The following is a 21,933-nucleotide window of genomic DNA, read 5'->3' as shown; positions in this document are numbered from 1 at the left end:
GGCGTTCGCTGCTAAATGCTCCACTATGTTCACCGCTGAGCAGATGGGCAGGTGTACACTAGCTATTAGCTAGACTTCCTGTTCCTGCCATGAGAGCTCTTAGAGTGAAGCAAAACAGGCCAGACAGCTAAAAGCTCTGTGAAGCAGAGTCAAGCTGCAGATTTAGATAAGGATTCTCTGTAGTTGAATTGCTACAAGCGACCCTTTTGATTATTACAGAAATATTGATTAACACCGCTGTAATTTAACGCTAAGATGTGGTTCAAAGCTCCAGAAAAGGCCAGGAAGTGGACCTTGAGTTGGGACTACTGTCAAGGTTATTGAATGTGGATGTTACAAACAACAGTGCAGCTTCATATTTCAGGTAAACATGGCTGGAAATCCTGTAAGGGGACAGCAGTAAACTGTGTGGTAGGAAAATGTGCTGCTGATATCCGGCTTTGTCAGGGTGAAGTGCTGACTTACTGCTATTTATACCTCACTCGTAAAGTTTTGATTTGTCATGTCTGTGGGTGGAGGTTTCCCACCATTGGCCTCCCACATCAACAGAATGTAAGTCGATCAAGAAGGGCAAGATCAGCATTTCAATTAGCAGTGATAAGATGTTCTTGTGTTTGCAGCTCTACTTGAGATTTGAATAGTTACTTTAATTGCAGTGAGTGGGATTGAGGGTGGATCGAGTCTAAAGATTACGAGAATATTCGACGGTAACAGTAAAACTACTGTAAAAATGTACTCAAAAGTAATAATTAGGTTGGGGCTTATTTTTAAAAACACATTCCTTTCCCCTAGACGGACATGAGCCTGGGCATACAACTGATTACTTGATTAGAAAGCAGTGATGATTTTTTTTGGAGTAATTTTAATAATTTTAAATCTTCCTAATGATACTTACATTCTTGTGCTTAAGTAATATTTTCAATGCAGAGTTTAGATTGGTATTAGTATTTAAAAAAAAATAAAGGATCTAAATAATTCTTCCACCACTGTTAGAATGTAGCTAAGTACATTTTACTTAAGTGGAATATTTAGGTACTTGAGTATTTCCATTTTATGTTACTTATCTCCATTACAATCAGTTGGAAGTATTGTAATTTTTACTCTACTAAATACGTATTAGTTTAAGATTCAGATTTTACATAAATATAGGAGAATGAAATAATTACTCTAACACAAGTAAATGTGCTTAGTTCTTTCTACCCCTGTAGGTAAAGCACAAGCTTTTACTCCCAAATTAGTGAGCGGCAGAGTTGAACTGTCGGGGATTATGTAAGGAGAAAGATGATCGTGATAAGGGAAAACACTAACAGACCATGTCCTCTCCTTAACCCTGCTCGGCAGAGGGTGTCTGCAGCTGGAACAGCCCCCCACCCCCGTCTGTGTGCGGAAGTGAGCTGAAGCAGAGAAAAAGGTGGCGTGTGGAGGCAATAAGGACCTGGCTGTTCTCTGCTTTGTTTACTCAGGTCAAATAATCCAGACAACTGATATACCTGCAGTCTTCCCTGCTGTCGTCCATGTGCTGCAGGTTGGAGTGGAGAAAGGGTGTCACTGGAGTCCACACAAGGGCAGGTGTGTGCACTAAATGTGTATTTTTCACATAAAAATGTGACTCAAATTACAATATAACTACAGGTGTATAACCCCTAAAGGCTTCAGTAATTTTTTTTTTTATTTGATTAGGACAATGCACATTAATCACATTTTTTTGTAAATGCGCCAGTGTTAGCCAATCGGCTACTGTTTCAACTGTAGTCTTACCTTGAGATAGCATGCATGTCTTTACTGTGGGAATAAACCCACACAAACATGGGGAGAACATACAAACTCCACACATTGGTTTTGAACGGACCTTCTTACTGTGAGGCAGAAGTGCTAACCACTTAGCAATATGACCTTACACTTTACAATATGACTGAGATTGGGATTGATTATGGTTCTGCTTTTATGCACATTAAGAAAAAGTCCAGATGGGCATTTAAATGAGACCATAAAACTTAAAAGAATAAATACCACATAATATTTTACAAATCAAAGCAATAAAGCAACAAAATGCACCCTTGCTCAGTTCAGTGTTCTCAGGCTACATCCTTTCTCTGGCATTAGCTTATAGCTAAGGACAGTTCATGACAGCAAACATTACATAGATATTGCTTTATTTTACACTTTTTAAATGTACACTTTTATTGTACATTTTAATATATATGTGATATATAATATAAATATAAGTTATATTTATGATTGTTGACTTTTGTTTTTCATTATGCAAAAAAACTTGGCAATAAACCTGTTTCGGCATTGTGATGCAATTCAAAATGGTTTTATGCTCATCGACGTGTCTCAATACGCCACTTTTGGCATATTAAAATTAGTAATACTGTAGTTCTGATGTAACAACATTGTTTATTAGCTGAAGATATTAATATACTGTTAATGACTTTAAAAAATGCTTGTTTAGTACTAATAATTATGTTTTTGCATTCTATTAACTCTAAGATAACATGTCAATCTGTCGCATATCATTGTCCAATATCTATGTCAAATACTCTAAAATTTGATTGAGAATCAGAGTTATTTTGAGGCTTTGACGACCACATTGGGCAGCGCCATCACCAGTTTATTGACTTAAAGTACACACTGGGAGCAAATAACAGTGAGAGAACCACCCCCCCCGTTGTTAAGTAAAGCCAGTAAAAATGACAAATTGGTGAAAACTGGGCTCAAAAAAGAAAAGAAAAGCTTGTTTATTTATTTTTTCCACACAAGAAGCTCCAAATGAAAAGCTTTCAACATGTTTTTCTTTGAAATGGAATCAGAAGAAATGTCACCTTCCTCCTGTTTTAACACTGATAAATACAGGGTTTCTACTAATCAAATCTGACCAGAAGACTGGTTGGGTGCAAGGTGGCGTATAATAAAAAGAAAGAAAGAAAAACATTGTCACCCATGTGGACAGGAACTTTTTTACAGTAAATAGCACCCCCTCCCCTGTTTTCACATCAGTACAGCAGGCCTGTGAGGGTGGGACCTGCATTAAAGTGCAGACTGGGGCAGGAGAGGGGCAGCTTCAACACCTAGAAATGGACACCAGGGCTCCGTCCCTGTGTGAACCATAGCTTATTCTTGTACATTGTCAAAGTGGCTCAGTAATTTATTACTACTGTAGATGCAAAACATTTTTGTCATTTCATTGTATCATTGGGTCTTCGTGTTGGTTCACACTGTGAGCAACCTGATCATTAGGTCATCAGTCAGTGACCAGAAAACAACAAGTTTCTATCAGATATAATTGCCTGTTGGAGGAATAGTTAGAGCAGAGGTTTCTCAATTAGTTTTTAGCCTAGGACCCCTTACAAGACAGAGAATGTACTGGGGGTCCACTCATGTATGTCACTTGGAATAATTTGATGCTATTTTTTAAACTATGTCCCTCAGCCTCCGCTGTTGAAATTTTTCATTTATTTATTTATTATCTCTGGTCGATTTCTGAGAACTGTGGTTACCTGGTCCTCAGATCTCTGCAGGGTAAATCCAGACAGCTAGCTAGACATGTCTGTCCAATCTGAGTTTTCTGTTGCATGACTAAACCTTTGATCAATCAGAGCGTTTTTCTTCTATCCAGGAATGTTGTGCGGACTTGCCAGACCCTGTCCACAGCAGTACATTGCTTAGCTTCTGTTTCAGTACTAATGTCTGCTTCTCTAAACGGCGGCCGTGCCGACCGCCATCTACTGTAGCTGACACACTGACTATAGATACCTCATACAACTAAAAGATCCAACCTATCCCTGTAGCTTTTTTAGATTAAATAATAAATTAATCCTAATGTATGATGTCTATGATTAATTACATAAATTGTGGTTACTAACCACAGTAACTATAAAAAAAACAAAACCCCACATATTTATAGATAAGATCTAATTTTAAGTGACCCATCACCAAGAGTTGCTCACAGTGTGAATTTGTATTACTTTTTAAAACACAAAAAATTGAATTTCCTCATCAAGATCTTGGATTTACTTCATGTTCCACCAGACCAAGCATCTGAATTTAATAATAGACTCCAACAGTCAGATCATTGCTGTGAATAAAAGATGTTCAACAGCTACTAAAAGCACCAAAAAAACACACACATCATATTATTCAACCAGGGGCTATATCATCATTGGCTGTCTCAAAGAATTTCTCCTACAATTGCACACAAGTATAGTATTTTTGACAAAGGCATCAGTTTAGGCATTCAGACATCTTGGCACTGAGACATTACCTGTGGAAAACTAAACAAAATATATGGAGAGCTTGATATAATATTTCTTTTGTTTTTGAGAGTACATTCGTCATCCTTCCATGAGAGAAATTATGTAACTAATACAGTATGGTGCTCATGAGGGTCAGGGAGTGGGAAGAAGCAGCTTTTAGAAAGGAAAAGAAGCAGTCGGATAAACTAAAGCAACAACTACCAGAGCAGGCAGTGGAGGGCCTCGAGTGCCAAGGATGGGTGGGGGTAAAGAAAATGGCCGAGTAACAAAGGCGTCCCTAACACACCGTCACACTCCCCACCCACATTTTGTGGTTAGATCCCTTCCTTTCAGAGCCGATCCACAGTAGTCCGCTATTAAGCTCTTGGCACTTTTTGGACATGATAAATGATGAACGAAATTACTTTGAAAACCGGTCTTCGTTTTCCTTCACTGTGCCGTGCTCTTGGTCCGCAGAGCTCCAATCACACTTTGGATGTTTTCTTCGGGAACCTGGAGAAGAAATGAGGCTTTAAAACCTTCTGACAGCTTCATTTTACTGTAGAGGCCGCTACTAACGATTGTTTGTTTGGTCTGTAAAACATCGGAAAAACCATTTCCATTACAATTCTTTAGAGACCAAAGTGACGTCATCAAATGTCTTGTATTGTCCGACCAAAAGTGTAAAATCCAGTGTTGGAATGTAAAAAAGGACATTTACTTAAGGCCAGTACTTATGTGAGGTACATGTGCTTTACTCAAGTATTTCCATTTTGTGTTTCTTTATACTTCTACTCCACTATATCTATTTGATTACTTTAATTACTATTTACTTTTTAGATTCAGATTATTTATACAAAAAATAAATCAACTCATAAATGATGATGTATTATTATGGATTAAGCTGTTAAGATTAGGTTTATGCAGTAATTCAAATTATTTCTACCTTTACCAGCTGCAATATTGAAGTGATGAAATTATGCATCAATAAATATAATATAATCCAGTTATAAAACACACATTATCCTGACATGGGCCATTCTGCATAATGAGTATAAACGCAACACTTTTGTTTTTGACCCCATTTTTAATGCTCAATTCATGCCAATTTTTTGCTCGGCAAATCAATTATAAGAACTAATTGCTGCAGCGCTCCAGCAGATACACAGTATGGAGACAAAATACTGTAACTGCATTGAGAGGTTCAATCTTACCAGGGCGTGGTCGAACTTGAAGGTGCTAATGTAGTAAGCTGGAATGTCAGCTGTTGCCAGGGGTTCTGATATTTGAGCCACAATTCCGCACTCATCTGCAAATAAATAAATCAAAACGAGTTGCTATATTACTGACTGTTATTATATATCAGTGTGTACACTTACAGTACGTGTATATGGACATAGTACAGCAGTTGTTCCCAGCCTTTCAATCAAATGAGCTCCCCTTCATTAAAGGAGAATTCCAGTCAATTTCAACACAAGCTCTGGTTAGAAATTTAGTGTGCTGTCAGTAGCAAGAAAAACAAAACCAATCTGTGCTGCAGACACGGGTTATCCTCCTGCTAGAGTTAGCACCCAACACACTCAAACAGGGCAAGTTTTAAACTTGTCTTTAGCCTCTAAACACGTGCAGTGATTCCTTCCAAGGGAACACGGTGAATCTGAATACTGTAGATGTGACAGAAAGGCCTGAAGGTTGTGTTAATGCAAAGATCTGTTTATTTCCTGTTTTTTGTTGAAGTCCACACTAGTTGATTCTCTAACTCATACAATCCAATTTTCCAAAATCTATTTTTTCCACAAAAAAACAAACAAGTCCTTAGTAATGACTATGTAGAAACAGTTTGTCAGTTTTGGAATGTTAAACTCTTAATACATGACACCTAAAGATGTCTTTCCCAAACCTTAACGTGCTTGATGGTTGCTTATTTGGTCATTAATATTCAATGTTGTAGAAAAATACTCAAGGTGAAGGTTGGTGTGACCTGCACTGATAGGTATGCTGTATGTATTGCACAATAAACACACCAACTTGTAATCCTACTCCTTAACAAATCATAAATTCTGTTTTTTCAAACTAGATGAGCAACTCCACTGTCTTCCACTGCCCCCTGAGTTACAGGTATGCTGGTTGGGAATCACTGCAGTACAAGATCCAACACAGGATCAACACTTGTTCAACACTACATCTTAAACTGACATCTTACACTATTAAATGTCACATTATTAATCTTAAAACAATCCATCACTACAGTTTTTATGTGGCAATTGCACAAACTACAAATGTCATTTTAACATGTTGAAACAATAGCCAAAAAAGACACTTTCTGTACAACATTCTACTCATGAATTGGTATTTGCACAGAGCATTGTTGCCAACTTTCTTTTAGGGAAAACAAGCACTGGCTACAACAGTTTCCAAATGAAATCATAAACTAGTTTTCTGTATGTATTTACTGTGTTAGCTGCTTGTTTGGATCACACAGGCAGGCAGCACCAATCGACACCAGCCGAATAGATTAGTCGCCTGATGCTTTAAGATTCAACACATCAACTCTGATCCTGAAAGCTGAAAAAAAGTTGGTAAATTTGTTGTTAACTGCTGCTAAGAGATGAAATCATCATCTGCTGTGAAATTCTCTAAAAGTAGGTTGGTTCATGACAGCTGTAGTGCTCATAAATAATTTCAGTATAATTATTATACTGATGCTTCAGCATACATTGTGTTTGGAGATGGGCTTATCTCTGATCCTGTTACTGTTCATCTTTACCAACAAATGGCCTGTTAGTAGCCGCGCCTAACTAGACAATTAAAGGCAAATAAAACTCACCAAATCCTAAAGGTTGTCCCCCGATGCGAACCATTTTCCAAAGCTCACCAGAAGCACTGGTGAAGAGAACGTTGTTTGGGAACCTTGAAGAGAACAAAGTACAAAGAAATTAACAGATTACAGCTCTCTCTCTCTCTCTCTCTCTCTCTCTCTCTCTCTCTCTCTCTATATATATTGCATTTATGGGGCAGAATGTAATATTTGAGGACAACTGAATTAACAAGCACTTTCAGTTTTTTCCAGACAAAAATCATGTCATAGTGATTTTTAAATTTGTGAATATTGTTACAGTCAGAAATGCTCCTCAGAGTGGGCATGTACATGTGTGATTGACAGCCCTGGCTATTGGACAGTTGGAGTAATTTTACAGATTATTACAAACAAATCCTATAATCAATTCATTAAAAAATGATACTGTGCTAAATTACATGTAGGGCGGCCTAAGTCTTTATACATACATTTTTACTGATGGACTCCTAAGCTATTGAAATAGCCTCATAATGGTTGACATGATTTTATCAATTATGTTTTAATATTAAACGTACATGTGGCACAGTGAATCCTTAGGATTAACTGTGTCTGTGGATAACTACTTTACCTATAGGCCAGTAAGCCTTTCATCAGTTAGGATTTATATTAGCTAATAGTATGTTAGGTTCATGCTAAAACATTTTAGTTTTTGAAGAAAACTTATATAAATTAACAATATTTTGGTGGCCCCCCTGCATTGACTCTGAGGTCACAATGCAACACAATGCACAGAATGAACCAAAAATCTAAAATTCTCTCTTTTGTTTTTCTTTCTTTTAAAAGGAGACCACAGGAAATGTAATTAACAGAGCAGAAAAAAGCATGCAATTTCACTTTTAATTCCTAAATTAAAAAAAAAATGTAAATCTGATGATCTGATGATCTAGTTAACAGGTGGCGGACACCTGGCACAGCGAACAGAGACTGGGTGGAGCTGCGGCAGCTGAAGAAGCTAACTATTAACCACTCAGATGAACATCAGCAGGTGAATTCAGTTACTGCTGTTCAACCTGTCGCGCTCAATAAGAGAGCCATTGTAAAGTTGAGCAAAAATGGGTGACCTATTCCCTTAAGGCAACACAAGAGGTAGTACAAATGTAGGAAAAATGCTGACCCACATGCTTTAGTAGCATAATATGAACGATTGAAAAAATGAAAGATTGGTCCAGTTATTATTTTACCTCCACATGGCTTTAACACATTACTGACCCATTTAAGTGATATGTTATTTATGAATGAACTATGATCAATGCTAATGTGTTGCTAAAATCGGAGCAACTCCATGGGATCTGTAGCTGCTCGGGTTTCTTGGAGCCCTTTCTACTTAATTAGAGAGTATTCTGTAAGAAGGAATGAGTCAGACAGAAACACACTGTGACCTAAGTACATTGTATAAGCCCAACTGCTCTGCTATTGCTGAGCAACAAACTAATCGCCCCCTCTAACAATCATGAATTTGTTCCTAAACATAATGTCCCAGTCTGACTAGAAGAAAACATCTCAAAAGAACGTTAAGCAGCGGCAATTTAAATACATTGTTGTGTGTTTGTTGCCACTCAACCTTTGAGTTGTCTGTTCGTCCATGACCAGAGAGATGTAGCCCTCGATCAGGGAGAAGGAGAAGAAGCGGATGTGGCTTGAGTCCTCGCTGGATGCTCCGCTTTCCTTTGGACTTTGGAAAGAGAAAGGCAAAACACTTAATGTGTTCGAACTGGTAACGCAGGAATCACATTCTAGTAATCTTACACCTTGTGACCTTACCCTTACAGCTGTGTCCAGTTAAATGACAGTTATTGTGTTGATGTTTATTGTCTTTCCTTTAATAATAACTATAAAAATAACTATTAACAGAATACGCCAAATGTATCATTTACATTTCAAGGCATTTTTGGCCCCAAAAAGAAGAAGAATTAAATGATTGAAATCACCCTGTGGGGAACATTGATGTCTGAACCAAATATACACTCCACTCTTGATTTAAAACAAGCAAAATAGAAGAAGAAATGGATGGAGTATCTTTTGGTTTTGTTCTTCTGTGTGCATGCAATCATGTGCTTACATGATTTTATAGATATTCGTTTACACAGCTGTTGTAGGTAGCATCCTACAACTGACACTCCGACACTCACAACTGACAGATTTTGTCCACAATTGATTTTGTCCATTTTCATACACTAAATCATTTCACTTTCTTACCCTCCAGAGTAAAACATGACATCCATGAGCAGGGTGGCTACAGAGGGAAGTGTGTCTGGGTCCAGGCTGGTCACACAGAACATGTTGCTGGGACTAAATAAGGGGTGAATGATGGGACGGGGCACTGAAAAACAAAGATGATTGAATAAATTAGGGCAAGAAACTTATAATCAATCTCATCACATTTTTTAAAACTGCTATGTTCAACGTAAGTAATAAACTTTCAAGCTAAACTTCAGAACCAACACGTGCGGGAAGGACTTAAAGTACTCAGAGTTGAGATAGTTTTGTCAGAGTAAAATCTCTTAGCAGGCATTTTGATGTTAAACAGATGTTGCACCAGTGTTGGAAACTGTAGATATGTGTAGAGCAATTTAAGTCCAACAAAAGTTTCCCAAACAGTTTATAAATGCTTTTTTTACTCTGATATATTATGAAAATGTTCAAGCGGTTTGGGTTGCCAAATGTGGTCACCTCCTGCATGTCACCATTCTTCAATAGATGCTTCAATACAAAAATAAACATATATGTTTTTGTTTTTTATGCCTACCGAGTTTAGGCTTCACAAAGCCATTGGTGACACCCAGATTGTGAGCAGCAAAAGTCTCTCCGTTGACTACCCGGAGCAAAGTGAATTCGGAAGACAGCGTGTGCATGACCATGGGCAGATCTCGCTCTCGTACCTGAGGACAAAAGAAATGAATGAGTGAGTTGAAAACAAATGTTGGATAACACCGTGATATGTTTCTTCTATGTCTGACGCAAACAGGATTCACAGAAATTAAGTTATTAGTTTGGGTAGAAGGTTGTGGGTCAAAAGCAAACTTTGGAATATGGATGAATCAGAAAGACAATCAACCTACATACAAAAGGCATTTCCTTTTTTTTTTTTTCTCTCTCTCTCTCTCTCTCTCTCACGTTCACAGATTTTTGGGGGATTTTTCCTCCTTCGGGGTATTATCCAAATTGTATTTGAATGTATTTTGAAAAGTATTGCCATCAAATGAAATGAATTCCACAGTAACAAACTTTCCTATCTTTTCAAGAGTAACTGTATCTTTCTTCAACATTATACAAACCTATAAATATTTATATATCAAATATAATGGAGCTTAGTATACTGGTCGGACAATAAACCTTGGTGTATCTCAAAGGTGAACGCTAAAGCTGGTTAAAGAGAGCCACACAAGTGTTTCCTTACCGAGGGGGACAGCTATTGCGTCACTTGAATGTGTGTGTGTGTGTGTGTGTGTGTGTGTGTGTGAAGAAGAAAGCTGGTGTGTAGCTGCTGTGAGCGGCTTGACTCAGTCAGGATAGTCATGATTCCGTTTAAATGAGTGTGTTCAACATTTGGGTCAGGTTTTTACCGCTTTATGTAACATAAAATATCCTATCAGTGAAAAACAACACACGCATCTTAAGCTGGTCTATTTTTTGGTCTGCTCAGAGATTTGGTACTGCAATTTGACAAAGCATGGGACAAGGATGGAAGGAGAAGATGGGTGGTGGGTGTGGGCGACAGGGTGATGGCAGCAGTTTTTTGTGTGCCTTTTTTTGATCTGATTTACCAGTAATTAGGATTGTGGGTAGGAGCAGCCAGTGTGGAAACAGGAAACAGGAAACAGACCCAAGTAGGATACCTGGAATTCCAGTAAGAGGCTGAGTAAGAGCCGCTGATCCCCTTTACACAACAGATTATCAACATCCATTTTCATAAACATGCTGCTCAGCAGAACTTGTTTTTCCACTAAAGCAAGGCAATAATGAAACTCTCCCTGTGGTCGGAAAGGCTTCAGTATGAGAGAGGATTTCTTCCTAAATCAAAAGGAAGTGGTTCTGTGAGAGGTACACTATATCCAAGGTTATTGCTTTTTCATGTCAGCCACTTTGATCATAGACGATTGTGTTGCCAGAGGTTGCATAATAGACAAACAATTCAACTTATGAAGCAAGCTGTGAACCTGATCAATAACACGATTAACTTCATTTATTTAGGTTTTAAACTGAGTCCGGGATGAAAAATAAGACATTTTAAATCCCCCTCCAAAAAACTGAAGGGTAGAATTAGTCATTATAGAAGAGATTTTCTTTTGTTTTTTTATAGTATTTTCTGTTGGCAGTTTTTTCTGCAGTAGCCTTTCAATTCTGTAATTGCCTATCTGTATTCAATTCAGTTAAATAAATATGATCAAATCTAGACTACACTCTATAATTTATTATTATAATTTTATTATACTATTATCTATATAAAAGTTTATTATTGGGCCTTAGTGACCAACCATTTGTTAAGAAAAAATATCTTCTTTATATCCATAGTTTTCACAAAGATTCTGAGATTCACCAGTGTTTTCTTATCTGGGATTTTTTTGGTAAGGCAAGGCAAATACCTCGGATGCCTGAGGAAATCTCCCTAAGTACTAAGCCATTTCTACACATTTTACTATCTGAAACAGCACCAAACAGGAACACAAGGTTTGATTGTCTGAACATACAATAAGGGATGTCTTACACTGCCTGAAGGATATTTACAGATGCAAGAAAAAGGCTAGCAGAGTCATTCAAGATCCAAACCAGCAGGGTAACAGCCTTTTAAAACTGTTGAGGTCGGGAAGGGGGAACCGGATACACCAGAGCAGCACTGAGAGGCTCAGCAGGAAGTTCTGCCTTCAGACCACTAAGATCTTAAGGACACATGAGGATCTCCCCCCCATCCCACACATGACAAATGAATTGATTGAAGAAATAGAACAAATTTAAGAAAAGACGTAGGAGGTTTTAGGTGATTGAGGCCCATTTGGCAGGGTCTGCCAGTCCTGTGTGGGACCACCATCACATTCACAAGGGATTCACAGAAAAGAATTTATTGCCAGCGTTAATGTTGAAATGATACCAAATTGTAGTAGTATTGGAAGATTATTATCCACACTCACCAGAATGAAGTCTGTCTGATATGTTGACAGCATGAAAACAGAAATGTTGTGGTCGGCCAACGGTGCAATAACTGATTTAGCGATTTTGGTGACTCCAATGGGTTGCGAGTTAGAGGCGTTGCCGCCCCCTGACACCACGTTAAGGGCCAACCACGTGGAATCAGCAACACTGATGTGCTCTGACTGGGGGAGCTCTGTGAATTGACAGACAGTCATGTCAAAAAAGAAGACGAATGCAGCAGTTCTGTCACTCACAAGTTTACATAATTAACCAAAAAAACCTGAGGAGAGGTGACTTGACCTGATTTAGGACTAACTAAAAGAGGCTTTGAGGCTTCACACAAGGTCAAGCAGTATCAATAGACTATAAAAGTGGTCGTAACACACAGCTGTGTATGCATAGCGTACAACAGTGCTTTAACCTGTGGCCAGTTCATACATCTTTGTATACTTGATATAGCTCTTAGCTAAAAATGCACAAGTAATGTTACATTTTTTAACATAAGTTTTTAAATAGGAAAGAAACTAGAAGTCAGGGTTAGCAATGAGCATGACTAATAGTTGTTCCTTATTCCTTTTTCTATTTCCTGTTTTTCATCTTTTTCATACCCATACTTTTTTTAAATATATTGAGCACTATTACCAATGTCTTTTTATTATCTGGAATTATACAAAATTATTCTTACCCTCCACTCTTCAGTGTTGGAGTCATTGACTGTCAATGGATTGGATTGTGTAATAGTTCTCAGACATTATAATGTTCACTTCAGTATTTAGGCCTAATCATCGGTTTTTAGATGCACTGGGACATTTTCTGTTTGTATGAATAAGGGTAAAAAATATATATTTTCAGTGTATTCTGGAATGTAAAACATGTATCTAACATTGCTTGCTTGAGCTTCATAGTTTATTTGAACAGAAAACAAAAACCTACACAGTAAGAGCCAGTCACCGGAAGAAAATACCTGCAGCAGTTATGTAACAAATAGCCTCTAGTCTCCAGGGTAACCAGGGAGGGTCACCCTGGAAAAGGGTGTGTAATGACATGAATTCACTTAATCAGCCAGCCACAAAACACAGCCACTGGCAGCTTGGCCTCACATCCATAATAGCAAAGTGTGCTCAACCATTGGCGGCTGAAGCTACGTGAGACTGGAGAATCAGAGGTTACACAATGTGATCCTTTCCTGCCGCCCCGATCTATGGTTGCCACAGTGACTTTAAAGATCCACATAGAGAGGCCCACCTTTAAAGCCATCCTCATCGACAATAATGGTGTAGTCCTCCGGAGTCTCTGTCAAACTGAAAAACTTGCATCTGAATGGGAGAGGAAGAAAAAGAGAGAACAAATCAAACAGTGGATACTGATGTCCGGGAAGATCCTTAGAATAGATTAAATAACCTAAAAACCTAACAACCTACATGCTTAAATATTCCACCACTACATCAAGTCTGTTGCCCCCTGAAGCATTCATAACATACACATCAAATAGTGTGTTTGGAGAATTAAGGATACAGTTTCATAGGAGAAGATCCATCAATGAGATGTGCAGGGACCAACACAAGACTGCAACTATGCCTGTAAATGTCTTCTTTATCATTTCATATTAAATATGAGGTTTATAACCGAGCTATCAATAAAGCACATTTCTGCATATAAACCTCGCCAATGCCAAGTGTTGTGAGAGGAATTCCAATGATCATCTAGAGATGTTTTTATAAACACATACATAAGGCTAAAAATATAAACTCTAAAATATATATATTTTTTAAGGCATCTGGTTACGTGGCTCAATGGATGGCAATGTCGTTATGTTGATCAGTTCGCCACTTGGGTCCGGACTGAAATATTTCAAACAAATGTTTGATGGATGCTTTATGGATTGCAATAAAATTTGCTACCGAAAGTTGTGTTGCCCACAGGATGAATTGTAATGATTTTGGTGATCCACCGGCATGGTTTTCCTTACAATGAGCCTCACATAGCCACTAGTGGCTCTAGACTTTTTGACTTGTTTGGACCTGAGTGCATGTATTTTCTTTCTCACATTGTCTCACTTCTGATATGTTTGTCCTGTTTTATTAGAGTCTGACGAGTGGAAGATATACTGGCTGCCGGCTTATAGGTTGGTTGAATTTCTGCTTGCTTGCTTAATGTAGGTTCTGCTGGTTTATAGACATTTATTGAATACATTCAGGTTGGTAAGAGATTTAAAATGTTAAATTAAATTATTATCCAACCATACACACAAATACTTTTGTTTTAGAGCTACTTTGCAATAGGTAATGCAAAATGGCAAGACAAGTGGTCAACCAAAACACAGGTTAACTCATTCCACTTGTAAAAAGTCTCTATTTAAATATCGGCACAGTTGTGTTTTCATGATGATATTTTGTTTTTATGTAATGAACAAGACTGGATATCAAACTTTATGTTTTACGTATGACAGAAATGTGTCTGTGGACCAGACTGTCAAAAGCTATTCAGCACCGAAAGATGGCATCTAATCTCTGGTCAGATTTATAATCTTGTTTACATGTGGTCAGTTAGTTCCTGATTTTAATCGAAATCGGCTTGTAATCGTGTCCAGCACACTTTCTTAAGCACAAATAAAAGCAGTGCACTGGAAAAACAACATGCACTATTAACAATACTGTGATAACCACATCTTTACAGGCAGCAATGGAATGCTTACATGTCATATTTGGCTGAAAGGTGTGAAAAACAACAGTGGAATAACAAAACAGACTCAACAATGCTTTATGTGGGAACGGCAGCATTTCCTCTTGGAAGTAAATGAGCTGTCAAGTGTCACTTTGACTTGCAGTGTGTTTTTGCAGAGCCAGGATATTAGGATTATGAGCACTGGAGTTTTTTTCTCGTGCCTGGATTAATGACAGTTTTTTCATGCAGATCAACAGTGAAATGACAAATCACTGCAGAGATTCAGTATATTAAACTGAGGGGGAGATTACTGAACTACTAGCCAGCATTCCTCACATTCTCTGTGCATAGAAGGAACTTCACAGGGACTCTTTAAATCAGTTTGTACAAAAAGGCATTGCCAACCACTAACAACAGAGAAAAACCACAACAAATGTGTTATTAAAAACTACCCTTCAATTGGAAACACATTAAAAGAAAACACAAAGGACACTAAACATTGCTTCACCCATTCTTTTTGTGTGAGTTGTTGTTGTAAGTTCATGAGTATTTAGTGTCATCGTAAGAGGACATTAACATCTCTGCTGTTTATATTTAGGGCTTGGTATCGAACCCCAGTACTTTTCTGGTAGTGACTAAATGTTTTTGTGGCATCGAGTATCAAAAAGTGCCAGGCATTGGAATCAAATGTCAAATCCAATTCTGCAGCTTGTTTACTCATTGATATTCCCTTCTCAAAGGAAATGTATGTGCTTCTTGATCTAAAGCAGCATTAATTGTTTATTGTGGCCATTTGGAGGGCAGCAGAACAACCTTAAAACAAAACACTGACACATAAGCATCTCCTAATGTTGCTCTGGTAAACATGTCAGCAGTCAGTTGCCTATTTGCAGATCAAGGGCAACATTTGCATTAATTTGAGTTGAGTTGTGTATATGGCCACCTGTTTAATATTCACTCTCCTTTTAATTCTTTTGTGTCTCCACCAACTTCAGAGGAAAATATGTAGTTGCTAAATGCTCCAATGTGTTCACCAGATAGTGTGTCTGCTGTTTGTTGCTGGACAGGTAGTGTACAGTGGGTTAGATTTCTTTTTTAACCAACAACTGAGACCTGCTGCTAAATTGAGGTTCACAAGAGTTTTTCCATGAGCTAAAAGAGGCTAAAAAGCTCTGTTGTTGTGAGAACTGCAGAGTTGGGGTTGTCAATACAAGGGACACCTGTCGCACTACACTTTTGTCATTTGAGCCATTGTTTGTATAAAAAGTAAAGATTAGGCCTAAAGCAGCCTAAACACTGAAGGTACTGAAAAAAACATTGCATTGGGTATTATAGTGGTACACAAATTTACCCACACAGTAGTTTTTCTGCTTTGCTATGGATTTGTAGCCTGGATGCCAGCCAAACTTAGCCCCGCCCACAACATTTGAGGTTGTGAAGGTCGGTCTGGACTTGATACGTTGTGGAACAACAATACTTAAACCAGAGCTGTGCGGATCAATGAAATTGTCAGGGCGGGCTTTACACCATGATGGACAGATGATCAACAGTAACATAATCAACCACACCACCAAAGAGCGCTTGGGTTGAATTCATTTACAACAAAGACGGCGGCCACTGAAGAACTGAGATGTGTAGATTCCGCCGCTATAGAAGATATCATCAGCGCATTCATTTTAAAAGAGGAACAGACGGCCACAATCAAGGCTTTTGTCCATCTGAAAGAGGTTTTGCCGTCCTTCCAACAGGATTTGGCTGAAGGTCAACATACGTTGCATACTCTGTTGCTCTGATTGGTTGGAGGTCTATCCAATTGAGCGCAGAGGCATTTTCTTTCCTGGTTCGGTTGAAACGCCCCATGATCACAGCCCATTGGAGCAGTATCAGACTCATATTCTGACTAGAATCTGAGTATGACATGTCAGGCTAATGGACTGGAGTAAAGCTAGTTTAATTTTAAAAAATCAATATGGGGGGGGTATTTACCTAGGAGATTGAATTATAGTAAGTTATATATATTTACATTTTTTTACATATATTTATTGCCTCATTTATTTGTTTCAGGATGTATGTTATATACATTTTTATTTATTTATGTAGCCCATTTAATTCGGTATTTATTTATATTAAATTAAATGGCATTCCATGGAATCTATCTCAATTAACCACAGGTTCAAGGGTTTAACTTTAACGCACTCTGAGTGACCCAAATCAAACGCACCCGCGTTTTTGATGAACAGGTGCATGCTGGACCACCGTGTCCGCATGCTAAAATGCTCCTGGTGGATCCTCCAGCGGTTTACTCGGGAACATTTACCGTCAGTGAGGACTTTCTGCTCAACGTGTTTGAAACCTTGGGGAGCGCAGTCGGACCGGAGAGACTGGGGCCGGTCATACTGGGACAGAGTGGCTCTGTGGACTGGTCATACTGGGAATAAACGAGCAGAGAAGTCGAACCTGGAGCAGATTGTGGAGGACTTCGCGGTGCACAACAAGACCCACACAAGGCCTTTCGGCCAGGTGAGTCCAACACACTCCGGAAGAAGGCGGCAACGTAAGCTAGCGTTGTGCGCGCGTGTGCACATCGTTCAAAAACCGTGCATAGCTCTTTTGCGGTTATACGTAAGTGATGTGGAAAGTGAAATTTCCAGCAGCAGTTTTCAGCAAAATACAGTCTAGAAAGAAAGAAGACCGTATAAAGATTACAATAAGAATAACAATAAAACCTTTGGCTATGAAAATACATTTACCATAAATAATCTGCTGGTAATTCTATAAGAAGTGACTGCTTATTGAATTGCTTGCACCCGCCGCGGTGTCCAGTTGTTAATTATGGTCGGTTATCTGTTGATGAATTGTCTTAAGTTCTGATCAATAATCAAGTGCACAGGCCGCAGAGCGCCGTCTATAGAGAATGGATGTATCGTTGGTTTGGACATATCTTTGATGTGATATGTGCACTTTATTTTGTAGCCTAAATGTTTTATTTATTTATATATATATATGTGTATATATATGTGTGTGTGTATATATATATATATATATATATATATATGTATATATATATATATCTATATATATATATGTATATATATATATCCTATTACATCATATTTTTTTAAATTCACCTTTCTTCTTCCTTTCCCTTCTTAAAATATAACGCAGTAACGTTTAGGCCTTCTCAGAGTACATTTTATAGACATATTTTTCTTCTCAGGTAACTTTACCTGCACTTGTAACATTTTATCAAAGTAACAGTACTTTTATATGAGTAAAATAGTCTAGTACTCTTTTCATTCCTAAGTTACAGGAACTAAACGGCTAGTGTTTACAGCTGCTGGTTTACTTGTTAACATTCATATCCAGACTGACTGAGTGCATCCAGCCGCCTACACACTGGACACACACACTGTAGGGTCATTACATACTGTACAGTAAGTGTGGATGCAGTCTAAAACAAGTTCTTCAATGCAAATCAACTGTAAGTGCACCTCATATAGATATGTCAGTGTCTTATAATCTTCTTTTGGCATTGTCATTGTTTTTTATTAAAGTATTCACAATAGGTATGTGATGATAAGCCTGTGATAGTGGAGTCAGGACATCTTGCTTATGATTGACAGTACCACAGCTACAGTGACAAACAGGTTAGTTGAAAGGCAAAACCACACTTATGAAGAGTTTACTTCCTCATTGGCATTGACAAAATAAATTGTTGTGGCTCTCCCATTACAGACACTAAAAATGTGGGTGCAAAAAATATCATATTAAATAGAAAAATTATATCTTTTATAAAAAAGGACCTGACAGAAACTGACCAGACTGATATATCAGCCAACTTTAGCTTATCACAGATATATATTGGTATCAGCCCATAGATACCATGATGCACTGGGCTGAGCTGCTGCCTGTGGAGGTTCAATGCTGGAGGATTTGGCGTCACCTTTGACAAAATAATATGTCAAATAATAACTAGCAAGAAATGACAATACAGAAAGGCTTTAAATGTAATTCAGAACCATTATGTAGTTTGTCCAGCAAAGGGCACTCGCAAGTTTATTTTTCTCACTATGTACGTTTCTGATATTTTTTTTATAATAACCAAATTATGAGCTTTAATGAGATTTGTGTTTGTTAAAAAAGCATATAGTCTGATAATTTTAAGACTTAGAAATGATATGATCAGTCTTAAAAATACAGTATTGTTCAAGTAATACTCTTTACAGAGTAATGCTAAACATGTCCTCCAATTCAATGTCATGCCATCTTTTTTAATGTTTTTATTGGAGGTAGTCCATGAAATGCCTGAAATAAAGACTCCATTGACATCATAAAATATTAACACACATTTGTGAAATATAGAATTAATCTTCAGGGGGAAAGGAGGTGCTGCAGTGGAAACCATTTACAGTAGTTCTTGAGAGTGGTGATTGTTAAGGCCATCTGAATAAATGGGCTGCGACTGGATCTGTTGACATGGGATAGATTCCCATGTTTACCACGGAGCGTTCACGCCAAAGACAACGAGAGACAGTTGAATGATTCAGAATTGGCTGTGCAAGAGTTACAGTACTAAGCATAGACAATATAGCACTATATTCATTAAGTTTGGGTTTAATTACTCTGAACCATGGACTTTGGCTGACATGAGGCATATATGTCTGTTTGGTTTTCCAGCACGTCCGTGTTATTAAACACAAGTTAATTACATCAGAGCAGGGTGCAAAATGAACTTTTTTCTAACTTTTGACTTCTTCACCGTACCTAGAGATTGGCATGGGGTACTATCCATAAGATTATCTCTGAATGCAAATCAAACCAGCAATTAGGCTAAGTGAATTAAAACCATGCCGATCTCTAGGTATGGTGAATGATATGGGGCTATTTAATTTCCAATGGCCAAGGGAATTCTATCAGGATGCATAGTATCCTGGATCCATGAAACTGCCGCCTTTTTAAAAATAAAAATCTGCCTGCTTCTATGTGAATTTAACATAGGTGTGTATACTGACCACTATTTTTTTTAATTTAGGCACTAAGATCAATTTCCAAAAGATGATTTTTTATTTTTTATTTTAGTCAACTTTAGCATAGATTCTTAAACTTATGAGCACTACTGTATTGTCTGTGGAAGACCAATAAACATGCTTTTGATGATTGTAATGTGTGCATAAATAAAAAGCACAATTTAAAGAGAAATTCTACTTGTGTTTGCAGTCAAGAGCATATTATATTAGTGTTATAGGCTAATGCAAGGGCATGTAGCTCTGTAGCTTCTCGTACTGGACTTGTGCAATAGCTGTGGCAGCTGTGTCTTTTCCTCCCATCAGTTCACACTTAAAATGTGGTGAGTGAAGCTGGGAAATCACAGAATGTGGTATTGAGTGACAGCAATCTTGACTACAAGAAATGCTACAAGTGCATCTATATGTAGTTTGATGAGAATAAAACAATGACCGATAACAAGATGCACACATTAAAAAAGATCACACAGATTTTATAGAAGTGCAATACATATAGAATTGTTTGCGTCATTGTTTCTTGCAAAAATGCCAAACATGCTCTGGTCCCAGCTTCTTGATTATGAGGATTTGCTGCTTTTCTCATACCATTGTAACCTATTTTGGACTTTTGGTGGGACAAAACAAAACATAAATGAAGAAGTCACCTTGGAGTCTAGGAATTTGTGAAGTGCATTTCTGACCTTTTACAGAACAGACTATTAATCCATTCATCACAGATAAATCGGTAATGAAATTACTAGTTAGTTGCAGCCCAATTACAGTAGATTCCAGTGGATAATTCCAATTACATCAGCTAATGAGTAATCAGAAGAAACTGTGTTTTATCAGTAACTTTTCAGCACAGAGGAAGGTTTGATTACCAGCTCACTGCCTCTTGGACTGCTGACTGACTGCCTATTGTAAATAACCTGTGTCAGTAAAGTGAACTAATTTGTTTAGGGTAATATATTAATAGACTGTGGTGGTAATAAAAACTGCACAACAGAGCAATAACAAGTGTAAAGGCCTGTTGTCATGTCACTGCATGGGCTATTTAATTAAAGTTTCCTCAGGCTGATCGGCTCACAGTGAAATTATCCACTTCATAGGACGGGAAACGCAGTAAAGGCCCGATCTGCTGTTTACTAGAGTTGGGTTGAAAACATGTTATGATTTCCGTGAGAAGAGGAAAAACTGCCTGCAAACACACACACACGCACGCGCACACGAACACCCTCACACACACCCGCAGGCGTCAACCCAGCTACAGATGGCACAAAGCTACAAAATGACACTACATAACAAGGATAGGCCTGGAAACTGGTGGCAGAGACCCACACACTCACTAAGAATAACACGTAAAGCTGCATTAAGCGTTAAAACCACTACATGAGCAGAAATCAACACCGTTACCCTTTCAACAGAAGCATACAAGTGCATGCAGCCCCGGGCATTAGTTTGCTATAATGTTAACAACAGCAGTGTCCTTAACAGTTAACACGTACGGCACTGTGAAGCACGTAAAAACCCTTAATGACACTGTATATTTTCATGTAGCTGTCGCGTCTGGGAAGTTACGTACCTTGTTTTGGAAGCCAAGAAAGCGAGTTTTATTAATCCGTGAGTGCAAATCTGGATCCCCTCTTTTTCTATACTCGCCACTTTCAAGCTGTGCTCTAAAATGTGAAGCTCCATCTTTTACGCCTTCTCATTTGAGGAACGACTAAAAGGTAAAAACACTAATTACTTTCAAATAAGATGCATAAATAAATAAATACGTGCACACACACGGCAGGCTAAATGCGTATTAAATAGAGAAAGAAAGAGCGAGGCAGGGTGGAAAGCAAAGAGGTAAAAACGGACCTGCTGTCAAATCTTACAACGGAACCACGCACACTTCTGCTCGTAGGTTTTCAAAATAAAAGTCTCTAGCACATGCTAGACGGAGGGCATTGAAGAAACCCATGAAGTTAAAGGTAAACCTAAAGTTTGACATTATGGGCTCATTTGCTTTTTGGTAGAGAGTTAGACACCAGTGTAATTTCTA

General features: G+C 38.1%; 1 protein-coding gene and 1 long non-coding RNA gene across 2 annotated transcripts; one reads left to right on the top strand and one right to left on the bottom strand.

The window, feature by feature from the left end:
- The first annotated feature begins 1,183 nt into the window (after nt 1-1,183).
- Nucleotides 1,184-2,719, top strand: LOC117955789. Its single transcript, XR_004659127.1, has 2 exons — nt 1,184-1,569; nt 2,569-2,719. It is a non-coding gene; the product is annotated as an uncharacterized LOC117955789 (long non-coding RNA).
- On the bottom strand, nt 2,718-21,778 carry castor2 (cytosolic arginine sensor for mTORC1 subunit 2). The gene is made up of 9 exons (XM_034890497.1): nt 21,469-21,778; nt 13,465-13,535; nt 12,219-12,412; nt 9,839-9,971; nt 9,289-9,412; nt 8,654-8,764; nt 7,063-7,145; nt 5,450-5,544; nt 2,718-4,748 (listed from the first exon to the last, which is right to left on the bottom strand). Exons 1-9 carry the CDS (start codon nt 21,579-21,581, stop codon nt 4,686-4,688), a joined length of 987 nt encoding a protein of 328 aa, XP_034746388.1. The 5' UTR covers nt 21,582-21,778; the 3' UTR covers nt 2,718-4,685.
- Nucleotides 21,779-21,933: the final 155 nt, after the last annotated feature.

Source organism: Etheostoma cragini, chromosome 13, assembly GCF_013103735.1.
Source record: "Etheostoma cragini isolate CJK2018 chromosome 13, CSU_Ecrag_1.0, whole genome shotgun sequence".
In the NCBI taxonomy this organism is placed as follows: domain Eukaryota; kingdom Metazoa; phylum Chordata; class Actinopteri; order Perciformes; family Percidae; genus Etheostoma; species Etheostoma cragini.
Note: the sequence above shows the minus strand (reverse complement) of the source record. Positions and strands in the feature narration are given on the sequence as shown.